The sequence below is a fragment of the Lynx canadensis genome, chromosome D2 (genome assembly GCF_007474595.2).
Source record: "Lynx canadensis isolate LIC74 chromosome D2, mLynCan4.pri.v2, whole genome shotgun sequence".
Taxonomy (NCBI): Eukaryota; Metazoa; Chordata; class Mammalia; order Carnivora; family Felidae; genus Lynx; species Lynx canadensis.
The window spans coordinates 33,684,234-33,702,753 of NC_044313.2; the positions used below are offsets into that span (position 1 = coordinate 33,684,234).

At 45.5% G+C, this 18,520-nt stretch overlaps 1 protein-coding gene across 1 annotated transcript; it reads right to left on the reverse strand.

Moving 5' to 3' along the window:
* Positions 1–12,050: 12,050 nt before the first annotated feature.
* On the reverse strand, positions 12,051–16,491 carry LOC115527194. The gene is given in 2 exon segments (XM_030334664.1): positions 12,051–12,691; positions 13,541–16,491. A coding segment is annotated over 1 exon segment (1,986 nt). The 5' UTR covers positions 16,331–16,491; the 3' UTR covers positions 12,051–12,691; positions 13,541–14,344.
* Between the last annotated feature and the right edge of the window lie 2,029 nt (positions 16,492–18,520).

Consider the following 18,520-nt stretch of genomic DNA (forward strand, 5'->3'; position numbering starts at 1 on the left):
CCTCTTCCAAAAGAACCCTTTCTGACTACCACCCTCAGCCCCTTCTGGGCTAGGATCCTCTCACCAGCAGACAGCTGCCTACCCAGGGTACCAGTGACAAGTCTCAAGTTCTACTATTTTATGTGGAGTCGGTTAGCACAGAAAATGCAAATATCCTTGCCTGAGAAGACTTGGCATTCCTCTAGGGTCATTCTGCTACTCTGGGAATAGTTCTACTCTAGATTTAGGCTGTAGGAAATGATAACAGAATGGTAGCAGGATCCATTGGACTCCTTTCAATCCTTTGGCTATTCTTAGCACCTATTTTCCTCAGCTTTAGGGTTTTTCTGACCATTCTAACAGTGAAAGTTCCATTCAATATCTTGTGACCCAAAGTTTTCTGTGTAAATATCAGATGTGGCAATAAATCAAGATCAACTAAATGAAAGCAAAGGCTCTTTACTTAGAGTTTGCTATGTGGTCAGAGAGTCAACCAATGTCCTTTGTGTTTTGGCAGAAACTCAAAGGCAGATGGAAGAGTGGGATAGCTTTTCAATGGAAAAGAAGGAAGGCTTCAGGTTTCTCTAACTGAAAGCTGTTAGCTTGAGGAAGTGTAGGCTGCCTAGTAAGAAATGGAACATCCTATGTGATTGGTTAGGGATGAGGGATGCAAGTTTGTTTTTCTCCAATTGGTCCTCTGGTAAAGCCACTTCTTGAGGAACATGGTGGAGGCCTTCTCGGAACAAAGGAAGGTAATAAGCAACATGGCCCAATCAATTCCTATACATGCATGCATAACTCTGACACTTGTAACTTGGACTGTGTCCAATCAGACTATATATCACAATATATGGGAGACAAAGAAGCAGAAATTGCATAAAGGTCTACACCCCACTGCACTTGGGGCTCAGTTTTTCGGGTACGAACCCACTGAGCCCATGCCGGCAGAATGAATAAAGCTGCTTCCTGGAAAGAAGAGTCTTGGTGTCCCATCTCTGTATGCACGAGAATCCTGCTATAGTCCTGTTGTAAGTAGAGACACAAATTAGGGAAACTGTTAATTCTTAATCAAGTCCTGGCCATTTGGGGCTGATTATTACAGAAGTTAGTGTTTCACTTCCTGGATTTTCACTAGAGATAGCAATCTGGCTTCCTGCAAATCTAACAGTAGGCTGGCTTCTTAGTCTGTTTATTGTAGAAAAAGGGTTGGTTTCCTGGGCAAGTTGTTTTGGGTCAAAGTTCTGTTTTTATATATGGTTTGGCCATTGTTCATATATTCAGTCTCTCAGCAGCAAGCAGTAAATTTGTCTTTGCTTTATCAGCTATGATAGTACCTCACATTACTATCAAGTTTTACAAATTATAAAGTGCACTAATGTGTATCTCCAAGACCAGTAAGTATAAAAGTCCTGCAGGGGTGGTTCTGTTGGTTAAGCGACCAAGTCTTGATTTCAGCTCAGGTCATGATCTCACGGTCGTTAGATCCAGTCCCAAGTCAGACTTTGCGCTGGGCATGGAGCCTGCTTAGGATTCTCTCTCTCTCCCTCTCTCTCTCTCTGACCCTCTCCTGCTCACTCTTTATTTCTCTCAAAATAAATAAATAAACTTAAAAAAAAAATCCTGCAGGACATTGTTATCTTCATTGTAAAGCTGAGAAATAGGCTCAGAAAGGTCAAACAACTCTTGGACTCTCCACTATCACAAAACTACTAAGGAGCCAAGTAGTGTGGTGACCACTCATTCTGATTTTCCCAAAGAAAATTTCTGTTCTTTAGTCCTGGTCTGCCACCTAGTTAGCACCTGCTCTTACTATCAAACTATCAAATGTGCCCCTGGTTTGAATGATAAATGATCTAGTCACTTCATCCTACCCAGCTGGGACTTGAACATATGACTTCTGAGTTCCAAGACCTCTATCGCTCAGTTTACTGGGTTTTATTAACCCCAGTCTCCTTAGTCACGGTCTCTCCCACCTCCAGGCCTTTGCCAAGGCCTGCCACTCTGTGCACTCCAGTCCAGTGATTTGTTTAAACAAAATTTCTCCTTGAAGTCTGTTCCTTTTTCGATGGGTTGATGAGAGTCAATCACAACAAGTTCTGTAAAGTGATAATTAGCAAAATGAAAATAGAAATGTAAATATAGGTCTTGACATTTAATAGCCTAATGTCCCTTAAGGAATCAGCAGCAGCAGCTTGAATGTTTGTCATAAACACTATGGAAAGATAATGTGCATTAGTGTCAATGTTTAACATCTCACCCAGAGCAATTTTTACTAACCTGAGGCCCCTGAACTGTAAAAGCTCACTGAATCCTTTAAAAAACAAACAACAAAAAAACCAAAAATTGTGTAAATGAACCAGTTACAAACCCATTCAAGATTATTTTCCTTCATCAGTACTTGGAGCAGAATGTCAGTGTATTTTCTGCAGTCAATTAATTCAGCTTTTCTTAAGCAGAATGTCTGATTGCCTTAAGCAACCCTACAGAAAGGCTTTTTGTTCTAGAACAAAAGGCTGTCTGCATAGTTTATGTTAATACAAACCCCGCAGGTGGCAAATGACTGCTCTTTGGAATGAAGGCAAATGGCTACTTTGAGACCATTGAGATGCAATAGGGCACTTGATTTGAGAAAAAGAAACTATGGCAAGAAATAAATTGGTCAGCCCTGGTTCCTTTGTGAACCTTGGGGTCTCAGGCCCAACCACTCTCAAAGCCCTCAGCCCACCCCCCATTCTCCTCTCTGCTGTGATCCTTGAATTAATAAACTCTGCTGGGAAGGTGGATCCTTTCAGTTGGTGTCAAACCACCCTCACTCCCAAAATTTTCCATAAATCATTCAATGCAGGAATTCTTCACCGCAGGAAATGAACCTCTTGGAGCTTGACTTTAATTTTATATTATTATTAGAACTATAAGAGACAATTGGGTCCATTCTCTTAATTTCTGGCAAGGAAGGTATTAAAGGTAGTATGCCAGTTTTACAGATGAGTTTTCCTAGTGGCAGAGTTGGGAATAGAAGCCCAGCCTCCTAGGGCAGTGTTCATTCCACGGCACCCCCTTTGCCACTGGCCAGAGGCTGTAGGGACCAGCCATCCCTAGCTTGCAGATAGTGTTAGGTTCTGAAACTTCATTTGTATATCACTTGTTTGGAACTTGGGACACATTTTCTCCTAGAAACACACTTGTTTAAATGTTGACTAGGTTCTCTGGCCAGTTCAAAACCGATTTTAACCCATATCACTGTTTCGATTCTTGAAGCAGCACAAACCTAAAACTCAAATGTTGGGCCTGACACTGGTCTCTAAGCCTTTCTGAAAGCTAAAGCTTGCGTTTGTGGGGAACCCCAAATGCGCCAGGGTGCAGGAAAAGGGAACAAAGCTGATGCTGATGGAGGAGTCAAGACTAGCAGAGAAAGGGTCAGTTTGGGAGCTTTGGCCACTGTAGGTAGGAGATGAGAAGAAAGGGAGTTTTCGGGAATGATAATAGTCCAATAATGAGGCTGTGGAAGGATGCGATGAGTAAGTAATGAAGGTTATTTTACAAGCTGTTCTTTCATAAATTAGATGTTCTAATAAGTTATAAAACACCTATATGAAATTAGGATACATTTAGGGGGATAGTTCTCTTTTTATAGCAAAAGAAATGCTGGAAATTCCCATAAAATACTCCCTTAGAAAGGTAAATCACTGGAGTAGTGTATCATCTGAAGACAGCCTCCTCATTAGATAGTTATGGATCCCCAGGGAGGCCAGTGTTAGACCTCAGGCTTCCATCAGGCAGACTTGCCCTCAGGAGGTTCTTGGATATGCAAACTGGAAGTGCTAAGCCTCTGCCCTCTTGGGATCCCAGATGTGAAGCATCCTTGGCTATGCTGGGCTCTGCCCCCAGGATTTCCCACAGTCTTGGTTGAGATCTGAAACACATTGACATCATGGCAGTAGGGGACTGCCATGGCATCTTGGACTTTGTAATATCCATTTTCAATGCTGATGCTCTTGAAAGCAATAGCCTGCTGGACTCACCAGACTTTGTGGGGTTTTTTTGTTTGTTTGTTTTTAATGTTTATTTATTTATTTTGAGAGAGAGACAGAGAGATGGTGGGGTGCATGCATGCGATGAGCAGGGGAGGGGCAGAGAGAGAGAGAGAGAGAGAGAGAGAGAGAGAGAGAGATTGAGAGACAACCCCAAGCAGGCTCTGACTGTCAGCCAAGAGCCCCCCATACGGGGCTTGATATCAAGAACTGTGAGATCATAACCTGAGCTGAAACTAAGAGTTGGACGCTTAACCAGGTGGGCCACCCCGTGCCCCTCTGGTGGGCTTTAAAATGTATGTCTTATTATCATTCAAGAATAGTGAGACCAATAGATCAGGAAACAATTGCCAATAAAAAGACAATTACTCATAGTTCCCAAGAGAAGGGAGCATGCCCTACCACAGTAGGGGGTGAGGGAAGCCCAAGGGGAAACACCAGCATTGGTCAGAGACAAAACAGGAAAAATGTGGGGCAAGTGTGTTTATTGTGGTTTCAATGGGAAGAAACAGGTGAGGCAGTGTAAGCAGGCTGAGGATTATTAGCTAGTTTGAACAATTTCAGTGGGCTCTGGGGCTTTCAGGGTAGGGACTGTCTTTCCTTGTCTGGTTCCCGGTCCTCAGGTGATTAGGGCAGAATAGTGGCTCTGAGTGGGAGAGGCTGATAGAGGAAGGAGGTGGTGGGGGTGTGGGGTCTGGATTGGTTAGATTGCATATGAAAGAACTCCTAGCAAGTCTGCTACCTCTAGGCTGGCCCTGGGAGGGACAGTCTACAGTTAGCAAGGTCCCAAGTTGTCAAAGCATTGGAAATGAAAATAAAAAGGCATGATTAATACAGGTACTCTCGGGGTGCCTGGGTGGCGCAGTCGGTTAAGCGTCCGACTTCAGCCAGGTCACGATCTCGCGGTCCGGGAGTTCGAGCCCCGCGTCGGGCTCTGGGCTGACTGCTCAGAGCCTGGAGCCTGCTTCCGATTCTGTGTCTCCCTCTCTCTCTGCCCCTCCCCCGTTCATGCTCTGTCTCTCTCTGTCCCAAAAATAAATAAACGTTGAAAAAAAATTAAAAAAAAAAATACAGGTACTCCCTGCTACAGTAAGAATGTGGAAACTGGACTGATTTCCTCTTTGGATGAAGTGAGATGCCCCCATCCCTACTTACAACTCTTCCCTCATGGTTTGTGGACAGTTCAGGGAAGGAGATTCTGTGCTTCCTGCTAGTAAGGCAGATGGGGCCTCAGGCAAATTGTTAGAAAACAGGCAGAGATGTGATCACATTTGATCTGTTAATTGTGCATCATTCCACACCAGTTATAATAATGACACTAAAGTTGATTAGGATCCATTGGGGAGGAAAATTTTTTTCCTCTGTCTTTTGTGATTCTTTGGCTGGTCTAATAAACAAATTATAGATTAATAGGAATAAAACAAGTTTAATTACACACATACGTGGTGCCCATAAGACTCTACCACCCAAGGACAAGTCCAGCAATTGTGGTTTCCAGGCATTTTGAACTAAGGAATGGGGTAGAGGCCTGGGCTTCACAGGGGAGGGGGGGTAATTCACAGGACAATAGGAAGAGCAGATGTTTGCTAATTAGATGTTTGCTCTACTGTACAGGTAGGTCCTTCAGGTAAAAGTGATCTCTGGTAATAGCTGTCTCTCTCTCTCTCTCTCTCTCTCTCTCTCTCTCTCTCTCCCCCCACCCCCAGCCCGAGCCAGGCCCCCTATCTAAAATTTTCTGGACAGTTAAGGGAGAGGTAGAAGTTTTTCTTGAGTCTGCTGGATTTTTATGGACTTCAGCTCAAAATAATCCATCTGTTCAAGGGACATGTTTTCAGGTTACATATTCTGCTCCCCTTCAGCTCAAATACACAGAATGAATTTTAAAGCATTTTCATTTCAAAACTTCTCTGCAACTCTTATTATCCTATTAAGGTGAAAGAAAAAGGGAAATAGATGAATATTTAAATCAACTTATAATGAATTAACCTGGGCAAACATATGGAACTTAGGATGATTCTTCAGATGCTGTGAACTTTTTTTTTTTTTTTTTTTCAACATTTATTTATTTATTTATTTATTTATTTATTTATTTATTTATTTCAACAGAGAGAGGCAGAGCATGAACGGGGGAGGGGCAGAGAGAGAGGGAGACACAGAATCGGAAACAGGCTCCAGGCTCCGAGCCATCAGCCCAGAGCCTGACTCGGGGCTCGAACTCACGGACCGCGAGATCGTGACCTGGCTGAAGTCGGACGCTTAACCGACTGCGCCACCCAGGCGCCCCTGCTGTGAACTTTCAAACAATTACAATTTGATCAGGATCCAACCCCTCAGTAAACATATGAAGGGTACCCAAATATGCAATCCCCAAATGTGTCTCTTTGGTGTATGGGATTATTTTGAGCTAAAAGAATTGAGAATCAGCAGACACAGGAAGAGCTCTTTGCCTCCCCCTGACTACCAAAAAATAGAGTATAAATTTCTCTTTTTATAAAGGAAATTTATACTTGTAAAGGAAATGTCCATATAAAGATGTCTCCATATTAGGAAGAGAGCTACTCTCAGAGATAATATCTCCTGAGAGACTTACATGGGTGTAACCTGACAACCCTTGTTTGCCATACATTTCCTCCTCTCCCCTTCTCATAACCAGCCTCCCTGACCATAAGCCCAGAAACTCTTTCCTTCGTTTGGCCTATGATGATGGTATATAACCTCAATCATCTGGCTGCTTCCTTGAGCCACATTTTTCTTTGTCAACTTCCATGCATGGATATGGAACTAAAACTTTTTTCTCTTATTACTCTTTTATCAGTTTGATTGATAGGCCCAGACATTAAATCTAGGAAAGCACAGGGAAAAAGATTTTTCTGCTCCTGCAGATGTATGACCAAATACCAAATACCAAATATGACCTGCTCCTGCATATATATGACCAAATATATATATATATATATATATATATATATATATATATATATTCCACCCTTATTTGGTATTTGGTCATATATATGCAGGAGCAGAAAAATCTATTCCACTGTTATTCTGGGCATGTGAAGCATGAGATTGTTCTTCAACCTAAGTCTCCTCTTCTTTCCTCAAAGAACTTCTGGGCAATGCCTCCTGAGATGCTGTCCTTCAGTATCCAATTCATTGTTGCATAAATGTTGCATTATTGAATGAGCAGAGCAGAGGTTAGCACAGAGGATGCAATAATGGATAAACTACAAGCCTTGTTCTCATGGAGTTCTTGGATTAAGGATGAATGAGCCTAAATGTTTTCTGGGTCATAGATCCCTGATCATCGTGTAAAGGTCCATGGATTGCAGATTAAGAACTCTGGTTTAGCAGGAAAGGCAGAAAAGTAAATTATACTAGAGGGTGTTTGATACCATAGAAGTCTGTATAACAATGGTTCTCAACCTTGGCTGCATATGGAAACATCTAGAGACCTTTTTAAAAATACCAGTGCCCTGGTCCCACATCCAGATACCATGATTTAGTTGGTCTGAATTGCCACGTAGGTATGAGGAGCATTAAAAAAGGTCTCCGGGGGGATTCCAATTCCAACTACTGGCAAGGTTCTGCAGAAGCACAGTGAGGGAATATTAGCTCTGGCTCTCCCCAGAGCTAAAGTAGCCTCTCCTTTAGGACACAGAGACATGTAGCTAAATAGGCAAGAAGCAACACTCATCACAGAAAAACCTATCAAGGATCAAATGTGAAGGGAGAATCAAAGCCAGATCTTGGAGAATAATGTGGTGGCAGGTTGGAGAAACAGTTCAAAACTCCATTTCTGGATGGAGAAGGAGCACTGAATGGTGTTTTCAGACAGCATTTGGGACATGCTCTTAGGATGTATTTGGTGGTTGATAGTGGCTGTGAGAAAAAAGCCGACTGACCCAATCTAAGGAGGGACACAGAGTGTCTGAGCACAGTGAAGCAAGGTTTTAATTTTTAATCAACCTTCTTGCAAGAGCATGTGTCTGATGGACAGGCATATTCTGGGCAGTTACAGCAGACAATTTATCTTCATGCATGCAAGTCCCTCCCCTGGTTCCTCATTGGCTGAGTACTACAGAGGTTACAGCCTTACTTGGACATCGCCTATGCCCATGTAAGGCAAAAAGTAGTCTGATTGGAACAAATGTACATTCTCTGAGGTGACGCAGAGAGACTTTCAGTCCCTTCTTTGTTGTTTGGTACATGCTCAATGAAAAACCTGTGAAAATAAGCCCTCGAAATAGAGGGAAGAACCTGGAAGTGAAGTGTCTAAGACTTTGGGACTGCAATGTGGCGGGGTGGGGGGGAGGGGCAGGGAGGTTGTACATATTTCCAATAGGTTGTAAACCTACTGTTAACTAGACAGCACAGCTTTTATTTGGTATTTCTGAGAATGAATCATTTCCCTTACTTCTCACAGTGGTTGAGTAGGGTTAGATGTGACTAAATCCCTCAAAAGCTTCTAGAAAAATGCTATCATTAACAGAAAATGTGTAGTAATAGCAAGTTTTAAGTTACTAAGACCATCCATCAGACATTAATCAGCACAGGAAGCCCTAAAGACCAAGGCCTGTAAGATAGGGCTGGAGGGAATTAACAACAGGAAATAATTCCATCAAAATATTTATTGAAGGCTCACTACATTTTACACACATTATTCATTTAATCTTCACAGTTATCTCTAGGAAGTAGTTACAAGGATCTCCTTTCAACAGATAGGGAAATTGAGGCTTAAAAATGTCAAAGACAAAATGTACTGGACAAGTAAGGGGCTAGTTTTATTCAGGCTATTGCAATAGGGAGAAGGTTCATTAACTAGGACTGTCTCAATGAAAGGGAAGGGGGTCTGGGGTTTTATAGGAGCAGGTAAACAGGGAATGGATCTAGGAGAGTTCTGGGAAGGGTGGAGATAGGTCAGAGGTCAGAGTTGTTCTTTGTGAGATTAGCTGTTCCTGGAATACAAAAAAGGGTGAAGGGATTTTGAAGTACAAAAGGATAGGGGTACTTCTTAACCCTCAATGTTTTCTTCAGGCTCAAGTAAAATTCAATATTGACAAAAGGTTGAAGCACATGTTCAAAGTCAATTAGCCAGTAAGTGGCCCAGCTGGATGCAGACCCAGTCTGCCTGGTGCAATCTGTTCGGGATTTGTGGCCAGAACATCAGTTTCTGTAAAAAGAGAGGTTAAGTGCTCTTCAGCCAGGAAAAGCCAGGCCAGGGAAGACTCCAGAGAGCATGTTTCAGATATAGTTATCCCATGAGCATATATGGAATCACAGAGTTGAGTTCTAATTAAATAGCTCTAGGACCAGTCTTTGAAGAACCCAACAAACCAAGGTCCAGGCTGAGGGTCCCAGGCTGGGAAAGTTCCAGGCTCCCTGTTGGCCAAGAGAACAACCAGGAACTGTCAAAGACACTGAGGTAGAAGCTGCCTGAGCTCTCCCTCCACTTTAGATACCCCTCTGGTCTTGCACAGCCAGCTGGGCACAGATGCAGGGAGCCAGAGACAGGCCTGTTCCACCTCTAAGGGGCTCTTCAGGTGATCCTAGTGGCTAGCTTGGCCGCACAACTAGCTGCCTTATATTAATTAGCCATCATTCTCATGGACTCATTAAGCAAGTTCAGGGACCTTTATTGCTTTGTGGACTGAAGGGTGAAATCAAAATGAGTTTTTTACACTTGTGCAGCTTAATAATTAAAAAGTCAGAAAGGCAGTTCTGTGCTTTCTAACTTGCGGGGCCTCATAAACTTTCCCTTGGGCTGCTAATGGCAATATCCTCTCATTTACTGCATATTGATTGAGCACCCACGATATGCTAACCACTGACACAGGCTATTCAGTGAATAAAACAGATAAATATCCTTTCACTTCTGCGGCCTGCAAGCTAGTGGAGTAAAGAGATAATGAATACAGTAAATAAGTCCATTATGGAGAATGATAAAACATGATATGTGCTTTAGAACAAAGCATTTTAGATAGGGTGGTCAGTTGAGAAGTTGACATGTGACCAAAGACTTGAAGGTGAGAGAGTGAGCCTTGCAGATGTAGAGGGAAGGATACTTTGGACAGGTCAGATCCAATACAAAGGCCCTGAAGTGGGAGTGTGCCTGGTATTTTCAAGGGGCAGCAAAAAGGGCTGGCTGGAGCAGAAGGAAGGACGAACATGATAGAGAGGCCAGAGAAATGATGGGGGCAGATGATACAGGACCTTAGAAGCCTTTAGAAGGGCTTTTGCTTTTACTCCGAATGAAATGGGAACTTGAACATTTGTTATCATCATATTACTAGAACTATTGTTCTTATTTGCCTACTCTTGGGGGTAAAGGCTTGAGTCCTTTTGGAGTCACAGGGGATGCAGGACACCAACCAGAAATAAGAATGCCAAAGTCTGGATGTCAGTCCGGGACATCAGTAAGAGAATTTGGGGTCAGGAACAAAGACATCAGTGTGATATGAACCTGAGGGAACAAAAAGAAGAGGCCAGAATTGTAGGACTTGGTTCAATATCTCTACCTCTGGGAAGCCTTCACTGCTGTGTCTCCCAGTGAAAGGTGGGGACTCTTTCTTTGGGTTCCCATGGCACGTAGGACTTGCCCCATCATAGCATCAATCCATTCTGTTGTATTTATCTGTCTGTCTGTCTGTGAATCTTCCTTCATAAACTCAGCTTTTAAGGTTAGGGTTCCTGTCTTATTTTTTTTCCATGGTGTCAAATTCAGTTCTGGCATATGGTAGATACTCAGTGAACGATTGATGAATGAATGTTCCCTGTGAGTTGTTGAATGCTCACTCTGTGCTTGGTATCATCTCTGCATTTTATATGCATTAACCCATTTCATTTTCCCAGTAACTCTCAGAAATAAAGACTATTACTATCCCACTCTACTGATGAGTAAACTGAGTTTCAAAAAAGTTAAGTAACTTGTTCAAAGTTACTCAGTAAGTGAAGAAGCCATAATTTCAACCTAGGCTATCAGAGTTCAGAGCTGTGCTTTAAACCATTACAAGGTGGCTGGCTAGAAGATGGGTGAACAGGTGGATGGGTGGATGAATAGGACAAGTCAGAATTAAGACGCAAAGTTTGAATTAGTGTTCCCAGAAGTTAGCAAGGATGGAGGACATATTAAAATGTACACTTATTGTTAATAATTCAATAGTGAACAAAAGCCCAGGAAGCTGAAATTATCTGCCTACTATTGAAAGTGTAATGCCCGAAGTTCCGAAACCTCCCACAAAAGTCCACCAGAGTCGTAAGTCAAAGCCAAGCGGCAAGGGTCGTTTATTGCAGGTTCGAACCTGGTCCTCTGCGCACTCGTCGCCGGTGACGCAAGAGGCCTCGATCAGGGTTGGTACAGCGTTTTTATAGACAGAGACAAATAGCACAGGGGAGGTTTCAAATTATGAGGGGCCTGATTAGTTGATTTTAAAGTAAGGACATTTGTTGTTCTCTGATTGGGCGTCCTTTGTCTGTCCTTTGGCGGGAAGGCTTTGTCCATTACTTGTGGCGGGAGGAAAAAAGGGGGAAGGGGGGAGGGGGTAGGGTAGGTGAGGAATGTGCTAAGCAAGCAGGTTTACAGAAGCGAGAAATGCCGGTTAGTTTATGTATAATCACTCATTCCATTACATATCAGACCACATTTAGGAAGGTTTACAACCCATTCTACTACACAGCGGGTTACATTCAGGAAAGGCCTCACAATGCTCGTAGCAAACAGCAAGCAAAACAGACTTCTCAGCAATTGTATTTCTTATCAAAGATCCATAATAAGCAGAAAAGAGAACCTAGCTTTAAACTAAGGCAGGGCTGTCATTTGGATTGTTCCTTTCATTCCCCCCTTTTTCTTGTGCCTAAAGAGCCAATCTTGGGTCTTTTAAGCCTCTGTTTGTAATGTCTCGAGCGGTAGGTACCGAGTTCGTAAGACCATTAATTGTACAGCATTGAACCTGTCTTGGACAAAATTAATAATTTTGTTTATGATGCAGGGGCCTAATGTGAGAGCAAGAAGTAGGATGGCTAGGGGCCCGAGTAAAGTAGAGAGCAGGGTAGTTAACCATGGGGACGCACTGAACCAGGATTCAAACCATCCTGCCTCCTGTTCTTTCTTTTTTCGCTCATGTCTCCTCACGTATACCCAGTCTCCGGGTCGGTAGTGATGCGGCTCAGGAGGGGGCCCGGTCTCGTAAACGGCTCTCAGTCTGGGCCAAACTTCCTGGTGTGTGTGCTGGAGTTCCCTCAGGGAAATAAGAAGTTTATGATCATCAAATTCAGTTAACATATTAGACTGTAGGTTGGGAATTATGGGGGGGGGGGCACTCCATACATGATTTCAAAGGGGGTTAATCCCAGTTTGTAAGGGGAGTTCCGCACCCTGAACAGAGAGTAGGGGAGTAAGACTACCCAGTTAGCGCCAGTCTCCATGGTCAATTTGGTTAGGGTCTCTTTTAGGGTTCTATTCATTCTTTCTACCTGTCCTGAGCTTTGGGGTCTATATGCACAATGTAGTTTCCAATCGGCCCCAATAAACTGCGCTATCCCTTGTATTACCTTTGAAATGAATGCTGGTCTGTTGTCTGACCCTATTAGGGTAGGGAATACGTACCTGGGCATGATGTCTTCCAACATTTTCTTTGCTACTACCTGCGCAGTCTCATGCTTGGTGGGGAAGGCCTCTGTCCATCCTGAAAAGGTATCTATAAACACTAACAAATATTTGTATCCATATTTTCCAGGCTTTACCTCGGTGAAGTCTACTTCCCAATAGGCTCCCGGCCTGGTTCCGCGGGTTCTGGAGCCAGGGTTTTTTCCGTGGTTGGTGGCATTAGTTAATTGGCAAGGTTTACAGCTAGTAACTATCTGTTCAATTTTTGTCCTAGAGTCTTTAATGGTGATCCTAGCATGTCTTATTAAGTCTTGCATTTTTCTTGTGCCCATATGAATGGCTCGGTGCATCTTGGATAAGACTTTATTTCCCATTTCTTCTGGGAGGATTATGCTACAGTCTGCTGCTCTCCACCATCCATTAAGGCACTGAGTCATAGGCAATTTTTGGATCCAGTTTAGGTCTTCTTTAGTGTAGGTGGGACTTTCTGGTAAACTAGCTGAACCGGGGTCTGGTAGGGTGGTCATTAAAGCACAGTCCACCTGTAAGGCCGCCTCTCGGGCCACCTGGTCAGCCAAATTATTTCCTCTGGCCACCGGTGTGACCGGTTTTTGGTGGCCTGGGCAATGTATGATGGCTAGTCATTTAGGCAGCCAGAGTGCCTTTAAAAGAGCCAATATTTCTTCTTTGTTTTTGATAGTTTTCCCCTCTGCAGTTAACAGTCCCCTCTTCTCTGTATATAGCTCCATGTATGTGGGCCGTAGCAAAAGCATATCTGCTATCGGTATACACGTTTAGTCTCTTGTCTTTTCCCAAAGTCAGTGCCTTGGTTAAGGCCACAAGTTCAGCCCGTTGGGCAGAGGTGCCAGCTGGCAAAGGCTCTGCCCAAACAATCTCAGTTTCAGTTGTGACTGCTGCCCCCGCGTACCTTTGACCCTGATGTACAAAGCTGCTGCCGTCAGTGAACCAGGTAACCTCGGCGTCTGGTAGAGGGTCATCCTGTAAATCTTCCCGAACTCCATGAACCTGTGCCAATATCTCAGCGCAGTCATGGAGGGGGGTATCCAAGTCCGGGTCTGGTAACAGGGAGGCAGGGTTTAGTGTTCAGGGGGGAGCATAAATGATTCTGAGGGGATTTAATAATAGTCCCTGGTAGTGAACCAGTCGGGCGTTACTTATCCATCGGTCAGGAGGTTGTTTGAGGACTCCTCGATGGCATGAGGGGTTGTAACATGTAACTCTTGTCCCATAGTTAATTTATCAGCATCCTTTACCATTAGAGCTGTAGCAGCGATCATACGGAGGCAAGGGGGCCAGCCAGCCGCTACTGGGTCCAGTTTTTTTGAAAGATAGGCAACGGGCCTGGGCCATGGGCCAAGGAGTTGCGTCAGCACTGCTTTGGCTACCCCTTTATTTTCATCTATGAAGAGATGAAAGGGTTTGGAGACATTGGGGAGCCCTAAGGCTGGTGCCGACAACAGGGCGAGTTTAATTTGCTGGAAAGCCTGCTCAGTTTCCTCTGTCCATTCAAAGGGCACCTGTTCTCGGGTGACCAGGTAAAGAGGCTTAGCCATCTCGGCGAACCGAGGTATCTACAAGCGGCAGAACCCGGCCGATCCCAGGAATTCTCTTACCTGCCTTCGCGTTGTGGGTCGGGGGATGCGGAGGACGGTTTCCTTCCGTGCATCAGTGAGCCATCGTTGGCCTTCTCTTAACAGATACCCCAAGTAGGTTACCTCGGATCCAGATCCTTGTGAAGTGCCTCATCGAACAAGGTGGGTGAGTTTTTAAATCCTTGGGGGAGCCGGGTCCAGGTGAGTTGCCCATTTATGCCTCTCTCAGGGTCGGACCACTCGAAGGCGAAGAGCTCTTGGCTTTTGGGGGCCAGAGGCAGGCTGAAAAAAGCATACCCTTGTCTTTCTGGGCTGAAGGCACTTAGGAGGGTATAGGGGTTGGGTACTGTTGGGTGTATGTCCATGACTCGGCGGTTAACTTCTCTCAGATCTTGTACCGGACGGTAGTCCACACTGTTAGGTTTTCGTACAGGCAGCAGGGGGGTGTTCCAGGCTGAATGGCAGGGACGCAAGCTGCCTAAGTCTAGGAGGCGACGGATATGTGGCGTGATGCCATTTCTGGCCTCCATTGACATCGGGTATTGTCGGACCCGAACTGGATCTGCCCCCGGTTTCAGCTCTATGAATAGAGCTGGGCGATGTTTAGCCAACCCCATACCCACGGTTTCAGCCCATGCTTCTAGAAACTGCTGGAGCCAGGGCTCTATGTTTTGACTTTGTGAGGGTGGCTCCTGATGGAGTCGATATTCATCTTCTAATCTTAGAGTAAGTATGGTCATGGGTTGGTTGTGAGGGCCAGTCACTTGAGGGCCCCCTGGTGTAAAATGAATCTGGGCCCCCATTTTAGTGAGTAAGTCTCTTCCTAATAAGGGGCATGGGCTGTCGGGGATGACTAGGAAGGAATGGGTGACCTTTCCATTTCCTAGGTCCACAGTCCTCTGGGTGGTCCAGGGATATTTTTTTATCCCGGTAGCCCCTTGGACCCAGGAAGATTTTTCAGAAATTTTTCCATGGGGTCTGATCAAGACCGAATGTTGTGCCCCTGTGTCGACTAGGAATTGAACTGGGTTCCCCTCCACTTGTAGCGTTACCCTAGGTTCGGGGAGGGGATCCGAACCCCATCCCCCCTATTCTGCATCTTGAGTGAAGAGGGCGGGTGTGGTTTTTGGCTGCCACGGTTTTTGATCATGACGTGGCTTTTTCTTTTTAGGGCATTCTCGGGCCCAACGGCCTTTTTCTTTGCAATAGGCACATTGGTCCTTATCTAGGGGCTTTTGTTTATCCAGGGGCTTTTGGACAACAGCAGCCAGGACTGTGGTCATTTCCTCGGTGGCTTTAAGTTGCCTGTCCTCTGGAGTCTCTCTATTATTATAGACATGCTGGGCAATGTGGAGTAAGTCCTGAATCTGTTTTCCCTCCAGGTCCTCTAGTTTCTGGAGTTTCTTTTTAATATCAGTGGCTGCCTGATTTACAAAGGCCATTACAACAGCAGCTTGATTTTCGGGGGCCTCGGGGTTCATGGGGGTATACTGTCTGAAGGTTTCCATTAATCTTTCTAAATAAGTGGCAGGGCTCTCTGTCTTACCTTGTATTACTGAATACACTTTTGCCAAATTAGTGGGCTTGCGTGCAGCAGCCCGGAGACCCGCCATTAGAGTCTGGCGATAAATGTGCAGCCGTCCCCTACCTTCTGCCGTGTTGTAGTCCCAGTCATCCTGTGGGGGTCGGGTCAAGGGAAAAGCTGCATTAATGAGATCAAGGTTAGCAGTGGGTTGGCCGTCATCTCCAGGAACCAGCTTTCTTGCTTCCAATTGAATTCTTTCTCGCTCCTCAGTGGTGAACAGGATTCGGAGGAGCTGCTGACAATCATCCCAGGTGGGTTGGTGGGTAAACATAACAGTGTCTAAGAGACTTATTAAATCTTTAGGGTTGTCAGAAAATCGGGCATTCTGGGTTTTCCAGTTATATAGGTCACTGGTAGAGAAGGGCCAGTATTGAAGTCGGGGGTTCCCCGTATCATCGGGAGGCCCTATTTCCCGTAAGGGTAAAGCTACGGTGGAGTCAGGAAGGCGGAGTCCTGGCTCATGAGGGGCCCGCCTACGGGTGCGTCCAGCCGGCCTTTGGACTTCGCCCCCACTAGGCATGGGCGCGGGTTGAGCCTCCCTATTCTCTAGTTCTCCTATGGGCTGGGCTACGGGAGGCTCTGCCGGCGCAGCAGGGATAGGGGCAGCTTGCGGAATAAGAGGAGGAACCTGGTAAGGGGGAGGGTCAAGGGAAAGTAAATCTTGGCTGTCAGGGAGAACGGGGGGTGCAGTTGGAGTTGGCGGCTTGGGAGGGTTGATAGGTTTAGCCGCTAGAATTTTGCATGGCCCTGTTGTTAAAAAAAGAGGCCATCCAGGGAGGTGGGTTTTCTACGAAATCTTGCCACTCCAGAATATAGGGAATCTGATCCGAGTGACCTTCTTTCCCTGGTAGGAAAATTATTGATTTTACTTTAAGGACCACAGGGAGGCAGAAGGTTCCCTCTGTAGGCCAATTGACCCCAAAGGTGGGCCATTCAGAGCGGCAATAGGTGATCAACTTCCTTTTGCGAATGTCTAGGCTTAAGTTGTGTCCCCTAGCTTTTACGTCCCTGAAGTTGGCGAGGAGGGAGAGAGGGGTGCTCTGCGTTTGGCCCATGTTATGATTCTGAGGAAGAGGAGAAGAGAAGGGGGCGCGGGCAGCACGGACGTGGCGGAGGGGGCGCCGCTGGCCAGGGGGCGGGAGGGAAAGCCTCAGGGAGCTGAGGAAGGAGGAGAGAGGAACAAAGGATGGAATAATTAATTCTGATCAGCCAAGAAAACACTTAATTCCAATAAAACATCGACCCATGAAAGAAAAACAAGAACTAACAATCTTTCGCAGCGGTTCCAACTTTCTGGTGCCGTCTCGGCCAGCCCAACAGAGAGGGTTATGGCTAGGACGGCGGTAATTACAAGGGCCCAGGGGTGACAATACATTTAGACTGACATAGAAGCACTCGCGTACTCGCCCGTCCGCGTCCCTCGCGGGAACTTAGGTGCCTGTTAGCATGGGTGGGCAGGTATAAACCCCCTGCTTGGATCAAAATAAATTTTGACCGCCTTAAGCCGTATGAGGATCACCGCGGAAGTCGGGTTAGAGCCCACTCGAATCCCGTAGCTTATGCCGTGGGACTACACATAGGGTAAGTCAGGCGCGTGCCCCTGACTCCCAACAATCATTCCAGTCAGTTTAACAGACAGACACACAGACACACATCACATCAAAATACGGGTAACAATTGGCATGCCTAGATGGTTTTTCTTTTAGACGCGTAGAGATATTTCTTAGCACTCTGGAAGTTCATAGAGAAAATGAAAGTATTTAGTTCGCAGGCGCGTTGGGCGTAAGCAGCCCACAGAAAAGAATCCTGATGGGCCAAGAAGGCCCCCAGATGGGCCAAGAAGGCCCCAGACGGGCCAAGAAGGCCCCCAGATGGGCCAAGAAGGCCCCCAGATGTCAGTGGACGTCTCCAACTGACCCCGGCTGGGTGCCCTATAGCGCGTCCGCCAGGGTCACACCAGCTTCCAGACAGAACCGGTTCTCCAGAGAAGAAACACAGATCAGAGAGAAAAGGAAGAACGTTAGAGCCGGCTTACTTACCGATCGGAATCAGATACGACCCGTTGACCAGAAGTCTGGTGGGCTCGGGGGGGATCTCGGTGGGACCTCCAAATGTAATGCCCGAAGTTCCGAAACCTCCCACAAAAGTCCACCAGAGTCGTAAGTCAAAGCCAAGCGGCAAGGGTCGTTTATTGCGGGTTCGAACCTGGTCCTCTGCGCACTCGTCGCCGGTGACGCAAGAGGCCTCGATCAGGGTTGGTACAGCGTTTTTATAGACAGAGACAAATAGCACAGGGGAGGTTTCAAATTATGAGGGGCCTGATTAGTTGATTTTAAAGTAAGGACATTTGTTGTTCTCTGATTGGGCGTCCTTTGTCTGTCCTTTGGCGGGAAGGCTTTGTCCATTACTTGTGGCGGGAGGAAAAAAGGGGGAAGGGGGGAGGGGGTAGGGTAGGTGAGGAATGTGCTAAGCAAGCAGGTTTACAGAAGCGAGAAATGCCGGTTAGTTTATGTATAATCACTCATTCCATTACATATCAGACCACATTTAGGAAGGTTTACAACCCATTCTACTACACAGCGGGTTACATTCAGGAAAGGCCTCACAATGCTCGTAGCAAACAGCAAGCAAAACAGACTTCTCAGCAATTGTATTTCTTATCAAAGATCCATAATAAGCAGAAAAGAGAACCTAGCTTTAAACTAAGGCA